General features: G+C 32.3%; 1 protein-coding gene across 6 annotated transcripts; it reads left to right on the forward strand.

The window, feature by feature from the left end:
- Positions 1–4,036: 4,036 nt before the first annotated feature.
- On the forward strand, positions 4,037–7,393 carry LOC133670637 (transcription termination factor MTERF5, chloroplastic). Of its 6 annotated transcripts, none has more exons than XM_062091184.1 (5): positions 4,136–4,274; positions 4,525–4,572; positions 4,687–4,736; positions 5,402–5,642; positions 5,760–7,393. In XM_062091184.1, exons 4-5 carry the CDS (start codon positions 5,558–5,560, stop codon positions 6,890–6,892), a joined length of 1,218 nt encoding a protein of 405 aa, XP_061947168.1. In that variant the 5' UTR covers positions 4,136–4,274; positions 4,525–4,572; positions 4,687–4,736; positions 5,402–5,557; the 3' UTR covers positions 6,893–7,393. The 6 variants fall into 6 exon arrangements, with proteins under 6 accessions (XP_061947165.1, XP_061947166.1, XP_061947168.1 ...); XM_062091183.1 differs by having other exon boundaries at positions 5,447–5,642; XM_062091187.1 differs by having other exon boundaries at positions 5,460–5,642.
- The last annotated feature ends 1,943 nt before the right edge of the window (positions 7,394–9,336 follow it).

Below are 9,336 nucleotides of genomic sequence, written 5' to 3' on the forward strand. Positions count from 1 at the left end.
CTAAGTCAAATCTTGAAGATTTCATGCAAGGTTATTCTCCTTTTTTAAGAGAATAGTTATTGAAGTACTTAAATGTAAACAGTCTACTTAAGGGAGGACTATTTTGTAAAATAGAGACTAGGGTTTCCTAGGATATAAAAAGAATGAGAGAAGAGAAGGGGGGCAGCCATCCAAGAGGAGAAAAACGCCCCCCTCCTCTAAGAAACCTGAAATCATGCATTCCTTTTTTTTTTATTAGTTGTTCAACAAACATGCAAGGCTAAACTCGTTTTCTTGGTTGGAAGGACATAGAAACCTTTGGATTTCAAGAACTGTGAGATTTATTTTACCTTTTCTTTTCAGTTTATATGATGAACATGTTTGTTCTCCTATGCTTATTTTTCCTATGATTGTTTATTTTAATTGCTAGAGCGGACTCTAAGTTATTATTGTAGACAATCTATTGCTAAGTTTGATATCAAAACCGGAGTTGTGGTATATGAACTTGTGAAGAAACTGAGTTTAATAATTGTGGCAGATCTACATCATTAATCTTAGGGATAACATTCAATCAAATCAAACATAGACTACAGATAGTTATGTTTTCTTGATTAATCAACTTATCTAGTTCTTAAGGCTGCCATTGAATTAAATTACTAGTGCGGACATTGTGGTTATTTGATGGTTAGGGTTAGTTATACGACAGGTCTATTAACTAACCAATGTTAAGAAGAGATAAATATTCAGAATATAAATTGATGTTTTTGTTTCCATGATCAGTTCTGATTTCTGTAGGTGGATGTGTGCTTGCAACCAAGGTTTGTTCTCTTGATAATTTTTTGATTTTATTAAATTTTGTTTGGTAGTTTTCTGTTTTCTTTTGCTTTAGCCTAGATAACGTCAACCCCCCCCCCCAAATTGCATATCATCTAACATAAAAATTTGACTTGAATCTTTCTCGTGGGATCGACCCCTTGCTTGCTCTATACTATCTTATGTGTTGTGTTTGAAGCTAGGGTAATTAATTTGTGCAACCGTGACATCGCAACAACATGATAAAATCAAAATAATTCTGCAGGCATGATTAGACAAAGGCAATTATTTTTTAAACACAATAGGAGCAAGCTCCATTTTCCAACTTCAATACACTTCCCTTTCCGCCAGCCTCCTAATAAAAGCTCTTGTAGGGATCTTATCGATGGTGTGGATGAAAAAACTATGGTACAACTTCATCCTCTATGGATACCCTTTTAAATTTGAGTCCCTCAAGAATTCATGCTACCTTTTTCACACCATACTCTTACCATTGGTGCTTTTAAATTTCCCGAACATTTCACCTCTAGTGCATTTACCAATCCACTACTTGAAGTCTGATTAGGTTAAGGGTTTGTACTTATGTTCAAATTTTATTCGAACGTTATCCATTTAGCTTTAATCAATTGCATGAGTTTCTTCTTGAAGGCACTACAAGTATGAATCTATATTACCTTTTTAGTTTTGGGTATAATGGGGGTACAATTATGCTCTCAATTCCATCTAAAAATTGCAGCTTGATCTTTCTCTATATTTGAAATCCTCTCAACTTGTTTTTGTTAAAATACCAATCTTCTTGGTATTATTATTTATTTTTTTATTTTGGAAAGAAAGAAAAATAGTTATGATAATGGTAATAGAAAAGCACAAGTGGTAAAAGATTTGCATGAAAAGGTACGGAATCACATAGTGAAGAAGAATGAGAAATATGCATACAAAGCCAATAAAGAAACTATGAGATTGAGTTTGGGTGCATATGTAAAAAGAGAGGTTTCCTAAGCAAAAGAGATCTAAGTTAATGCCAAGAGGAGATGGTCCTTTTCATATCATTGAGAAGATTAGTGATAATGCTCATAAATTGGATCTTCCATGTTAGTATGAAGTTAATGCTACTTTTAATGTATCTGATCTCTTTTTGTTTGATGTATATGATGATTCGAGGTCTAATTTTTTTAAGGAGAGAGGAGATGATGTGATCCTGGCTATGATATCAAAGGATCCATTAGGAGTGTCCATTGGGTCTATTCTAAGGTCTAAAATGAAGTGGATCCAATAAGAGTTTAATGGGCTAAGTCAAGAGGCTTGGGCTAAAAATGTTCAAATCTTTCAGTCTAGAACTTTGTTTACTTTTATGGTCATATCTAAAGCTACAAGAAGAGTTTAGATGCCATTTACATTGGGTTGAAAACTATACATTTATACCTTTCCAATAATATATAGTAGGCCCACTAATTCATCCGGACAAGAGAGAATGACTTATTTAAAGTTGGGCCTAGAATCTGCCAGAAAAGTATGAAAACGGAAAAGACATTGTTTCCTTAAGAGTTATGAATTTTATTCACTACAAGGAGTCCTTAATGCTATTACAAACTTAAGTGGCAGTTTTTGGCTTATTTAGTTTACAAGAATTTCATATGAAACAAGAAGTATAAATTAATTCATATTTTACAAGGCATCAGAGTTTTATTGAGCAAGGAATCAAACAATTATTTCTCTTGTATTATTTTTAGTTATTAGTTGCAGCACCATAGGATAAAATTTTAGAATATTTATTTTATTATTTTGATGTTATTTAGTTAGTTTTTGGGTTGTTTTGAGCCTAGTTTCAAAATGGGTCAACTAAGCTCATTAAGTTGTCGTCGGAGTTTATTTCCAAGAGTATAAATACTCTTTTGTAAGAATTAATTTTTAGATTTGAATACACATAAAATTGTTGTATATTATAGCATAAAAATAAGGATTTTCTTGCTTGGTTCTTGATTGAATTACACTCTTTAAAGAATTGATCAAACTTTATTGTGATTTTATATCTTTTGTGCTCATCTCTAGGTTAGGACGTTGTGTAGAGATTGCTATTATAGTCTTGATATCTTGGGATATGTCTTCCATTATGTTAAGCTTAATTATCAATTTTAAAGCTTGAATTAAAATGACCTAAGATTGCTAATTCAATAAAATTTTGCTAGGATTCGGATCATATTAGATATTCTAGTCTCATATGAATAGTCTACTCTTGATCAAATTGAAAAGATGAATTTAATAGCAAGCTATAGAATATCAACTATCAAAATATGTGAAAACCATTATGGTATAGTATGGTCCAATCCTTTTAAAATTTCCAGTGGTAAAGCTTGATACTGGGGTTTAGGCTGGCTGTTAAGAAACATTTCCCTATTAAATTTGTGTTCTTTATTATCTTCCATAGAGCAGATGTTAAATACCCACAAAAACTTGCTATTAAATCAAAACAGTGTTGTAGTCAAGGCATCTTCAGGGTATTTTTAAAATATTATTTTTAATGTCAATTCTAATGGGAATTGTTATATGAAATTAAAGGGTCTCTCATCTGATTAGGTTTTTGTTATTTTTTTAGTAATTAAATTTTATTTAAAATTTAAATCAATATCCTTAAAAGAGTTTTAAACTAAGGAATTGATTTAACCATTGGAATTGAATTCAATTCCAAAGGTTCCAAAGAACCGAGACAGAGAACTACATTACAAGGATAATGTGAAGTGAAACAAAAAGATTTCTACATTGACTAAGAGATTAGAAGAACAAAGATAGAGTTTGGATTCAATTTAAGTTTAAGTTTTTGTTTTTAAGGTCATCATTTTATATTTAGTAAAGTGATCACTTGATGATAAACGTATAATGTCAAATATATTCTTTCTTTGCGCTTAAAAATAAAAAGGTTTCAAGATAAACCAAGAAATTACTTGGCAAAAATCTCAAGATTTCGGTTTAAAAATGTAAGTTTTTTTTTTTTTTTTTTACTAAAAGAGAATATTCTTGCTGAGAAGAGAGAAGAAGAAGAAGGAGAAGATCCATATGTTGTTGGATTATTTTATATTTAATATATATAAAGATAATTTGATAATTTTGTTAAATTATTTTTTGTATTGACTTGGGATAAAAATAATAATTTTTCAAACAATAAACGAACCAAACAATTTTTTCTTTTGTTATCCGGAAACGTGGAAATTGTGTCGTCTTCCTTCCTTAAGACTAGTTGGCCGCTGAGATTTACAACCAATTACAATATGTAACACCAGATATTTTCCTTACCTCAAAGAAAGCAGATATTTTCCTTATTATCACCAACAGACAGCAGAAGCAGCGTTCTTCTTCCACAGCTCTTCCTCTTCCTCTTCCTCTTCCTCTTCCAGGTTAAATCTTTTGTAGAAAATGAGAGCTTCCAGTACTTCATTTCACTTCTTAGAATCCACTTCTCTCTGTAGAGCACCTGTCGACATTTCCCGGTACTTCTTCTTCTTCTTCTTCTACTATTAAAGAAAAGTATACATGTCTCTCCTAATCAAATTTTCCAGTATTTCACTAATGTGTAGTTACTCTTCGTTTTAAGCAAGACATGATGGCAACATTTTTCTTTTGTAATATGTTTAGCACTTTTCACTTGTCATCAAGGTAACATTGAGTTATAATAATATCTTTTCTAGAGCTTGTTTCATCCTCTGAATTTTGGTTTCTAAATTTTTTTTGAGGTTTCAGTTTCTTCTCAGATACCGTCTTTTCGTCGGAGGGTTAATTAGGGGATCGGTGGGTAAATGCATTTAATTATTTTTTTTTTAAAAAAATAAAAAAAATGCATTTACCCTTGTATACTTGTGGGTTAGTATTATATTGAATTTACTCGGGTTTACATTGCCACAGGTCTCAACTTTCTATTCCTAGGAAGCTCTTTTTTTGCCGAGCAAATTTTGGTAAGGAATTCCATCTTAGAATTTCCTTTTCTTTTCTTTTTATCAAGCATTGCTTTGTGTTCGTGTTTCCATTTTAAATCGAGTTGAAGCCAATACTGCGCACAATTTGCTAGTTTCCTATTGTCTTTGGTTGCACTGACCAGTTTTTTTTTTTTTTATCTGTAGAGAAATTGAGCATTTTGTTTAGGATCCATGTGGACAAAACTTGACATATTATTTTTGGCATGAATGCGAATTTTGGTGTATTTGTTTGCTCTGATAATTAAAAAAAATGCCTGCAGCAAAAAGAATTAAAGTTTATTAATAAATTTTAAATAGTGTAAGGGGATGACTAAAAGGGTAGAAATTTCTCGAAGTTGGTGAAAAATACAGTCTGGGAATGCATGAAACTTAATTAGCAGTAATATAATCAATGATGAACAATCACGAGAAGCCTTATTAACAGTTTGTGGAGAGCAAATGAGCTTATAATAGATGACTTGTAAGTAAACCTTGAAGGCTGCACATTTTTTTTGCTTTCGATTTCTTCTGGAAAGGTTTCATTCTGGACTATATAACGATCTACAGGGAAGTTCCTGGCGGTTCTTCAATTTTTGACTTTATGTTGTGTTATTGTTATTGCCATTTACTTCTTTTAGTAGTGTTTTGTACTGGTTCTATTCCAGGAGTGAGTTATAAAGCTATTATAATAAATGCTGATTCTGGGATAGATGGATCCTTCAGCTCGAGAGTGAGAGTGGTGCCAGCAACTCTGGTGGCAGCAGAAAAAGAAGAAGCGAAGGCTGTCCTAAACTTGTTCTTGAAGAAACAAGGTTTGAGCAATGCAGTTGCAGCAAGAACTATCAACAAGTCGGACATTTTCATTGACCACCTTGTCTCAAGGCTTCATTCAGTTCATAAATCTCGGTATCTAGTAGGTTCGGTTGCGTCTGTTTGACCACAAATGTCTTCCATGATTTTTCTTGTTTTCCCAAACAGATTCTTAATTGGTCTTTACTAATGAAATTTGACTGAACATTGCAGGGCGAGAGCTAACAACTCTTGAGATCAGGGATGCTCTTGTTCCATACCTTGAATCTCTCCGTGAAGAGCATGGAAGCATCTTGGTAGATTTATTGGAAAACTTTCCAAACCCACCTGGTAAAGAAAAACCAATCGGGCATGTTTCTCCATCCCATTTGACCCCCGAGTCCAAGAAGCAAAGGGCCGTGTCTAGAGTGAGTGAGACAGGCCCTGCTGGGCAGCTTCCTCCTCACATTCTATATCTCATAGATCTTGGCATGGATCTTGAGCAGATCAAAGGAATTACACGCAAATTTCCTGCTTTTGCCTACTACAGCTTGGAAAGGAAAATCAAACCGGTGGTTGAATTCCTTCTTGATCTTGGAATACCTAAATCAGACCTTCCTACTGTTCTAACCAAAAGGCCTCAATTGTGTGGAATCAGTCTCTCTGAAAATCTTATACCTACTATGACATTCTTAGAAAATTTGGGTGTAGACAAGAGACAATGGGCAAAAGTCATTTATCGATTTCCAGCACTTCTTACATACAGCAGGCAGAAGGTTGAGGTGACTGTAGATTTTCTCTCTGAGATGGGTCTCTCAGCGGAGAGCATTGGTAAGATTCTAACACGATATCCAAATATTGTGAGTTACAATGTGGATGACAAGCTGCGACCCACTGCTGAGTACTTCCGTTCCTTAGGAGTTGATATCGCTATACTTCTTCATCGATGCCCGCAGACATTTGGTCTTAGTATCGAGGCCAATTTGAAACCTGTGACAGAATTCTTTCTGGAAAGGGGATACAGTATAGAGGATATTGGAACTATGATATCACGATATGGAGCTCTATATACTTTCAGCCTGGCAGAGAATGTGAGACCTAAGTGGGAGTTCTTTTTGACAATGGATTATCCAAAACAAGAGCTTGTTAAATTCCCACAGTATTTTGGCTACAGTTTGGAAGCAAGGATAAAACCAAGGTATGCACTAGTGAAGGAAGCTGGAGTGAAACTTCTGCTGAATCAAGTGTTATCCCTGTCATATCACAACTTCGATAAGGCTTTGAAAACAAAAATGAAGAAAATGCATTCGTACAGGGCCTCAAGTGACACAAATAGCTGTCAGGATCTTCAACCAGGAATTGAATGATGAGAGATCTGTGTGGACAGGATGCCATTTTCAAAGAATATCATTGTAGTGCCCTGAATAGGCCCTACACATGGCAGCCTTTTTGATGGACATGCTAAAGCTTCGTTCATGTGCATAGATCTGGCTAATTAAAGTACATTGACAAATTTTGATCACCTTGCTTTGCAGAACTTGGAGAGGACTTTCTGGGGTTAAACTATGGTCAACACTAGATATATCATGTTGATTGACATGTGGAAAGGAAGAAACATCTACCATTCCTGCCAGTCCCTTTTCATCCAAAGGTTTGATCGATTATAAGCCCTGCATTGGATTCTGATTCTCCATAAGATGAGATTATTTGATGCTCTTTCATTTCATGCAGTTCACAGTTCCACTTTGTTGTTGAATTAGAAAAATTGACTTTATGTTTTAACAGCAGCCTAGTAGAATAATATATTTGTTTTGGGGTACCAACAGTGGAAATGACAATGTTATCAAATGTATTTTGTATTTCTTGAACCTGTCTTGTTGGTTCCTTAATTTACGAGTTAACTGTAGGGGAGAAAAAAGAAGGAAAATCTCGTTTGCTAATTCTGCGAAACTCTTCGGAGAATGTTGTCCCTTGGATAATTTAGCAAATCCTGTGATGATATGTGATAGATGTGACCCCATAGATTGTGGATATTGATTATATTCCGCCAGATGTTGATTTGCTGCGGTCTTAAATAGTTGCTTCTATTTCTTTCTCCGCTCGTTTAAAATTCACGGATAAAATTAAAGTGTGAAAAATATATTTAATTTATAAACATGTAATATAATAAAAATATAGTAACTTGTAATTATAAAAAAAATACTAAAATATTTACTAAACAAATATATAAATTTGCATTGCATAAATGATTGAATCATAATTATAATATGCATGCTAATATACAAAATAAAACAAAAAAAATACTTGTTAAAACATTTTAAAATTCATCAAGCTTTATTGTTGTCCATGATTAATTATGTCTTTAAGGGTTTTTTTTTTCATTTGGTGCAAAAGAGTGTTTTTTCATTAAGTCTTCTGAAATTCCAATAACATTATCTTATTTAGATACATTTCTAAATAAAATTCTACGAATCAAAAAATAATACACACTTATTCATCTAGAATGATATAAGAAGGAAGTTTAGAGAGGAAACAAATTTCAAACAAAAAGCGTAATGCTGGAAAATTAGGTGAAGAAAATTGACAAATTATATATAAAAAAAAATACAGAATTATCCAACCTGAAACACTCTTCTTCAACCATTTTTATAGAAAACTTTAGGAATCACAAGTTGATGGACTTTTTCCACTAACAACTTTGATTACCTACCATGAAACTAGAATTAAACCTAAATATTGTTTTATTTAAATCAGGTGATTTTTTAGCTGAAAAATTTGTTGAGGTATTATTGAAAGAGTCCTAGAAAAAAACGATCAGATTCTAACATTCATCATCTAGAAGAAATACTTCTTCATGGACTAACCAAACTTAAACCTAAATTTTAGTTGGTAAAAAATAATCTTTTGTAACCCAAAATATTATTTTACAAAAAAAACTAAACCCTCCTTTTGGCCTAGTTTTAACTTCTTAACTTCTCATTATATAAACACTAAGAAAATTTTTTTTTTCTATGTGGGATAAAGTTCTTTTAAAGTGTTTTGAGTTTCACCAAAATATACAAACTAAGAGTTCTTTAAGATTAATTACTCATTCACTTATAATTTATTTAAAATATATTAATGTTCCATGTTAAAGAGCTTATGTTGAAAAATAGATTCTAACAAAGTTTTATTTCTAAAAGTGAGTGGATCTCATTTTTAAACTTGACCTCAAATATGTCCATTAGTCATGTTCTCAAATAAAACTTTTAATAATCCCTCATTTAAATAGAAATTGTCTAACCAATTTAAAAATGACTCTGAGATTGATACAAAAATATTGATTTGATAGATCACTACATTAAGAGTATCTTTTGGCTTTAAACTTTCCTTAATAAAATATTATCAAATTTATTTGGCTAATTAGCGAACATGATGTCTCGAAGTATTTAACTTTTTATGTAAATCAAGCCAATAATATTCATATAGTTCTTTACCTAAAGATTTTCTTTAGTTCTCACTATTGTGTCCATTATGTCCCTTAACAACTTCTAGAATCATGGGTGCTTTAAATAATTCAACTCTTTTTTGAAATTCTCAAAAAGATCACATTTTTCACTTATATATGTAATCTTTCATTAAAATTATTATGTTAGATACCATTTGGTATCCCAAAATTATCAAGAGCATTTCTCACATTTTATCTCACTACAACTAACACATTTTTCAACATGACACAATAAGTAGGAAATAATAATTTTTAAGTGCTATCAAGATTTTATATGACTTAGTTTTCCAACTTGAACCTAGATTTGAGGTCTCCGGTTAACTA

The sequence above is a fragment of the Populus nigra genome, chromosome 13 (genome assembly GCF_951802175.1).
Source record: "Populus nigra chromosome 13, ddPopNigr1.1, whole genome shotgun sequence".
Lineage (NCBI taxonomy): Eukaryota > Viridiplantae > Streptophyta > Magnoliopsida > Malpighiales > Salicaceae > Populus > Populus nigra.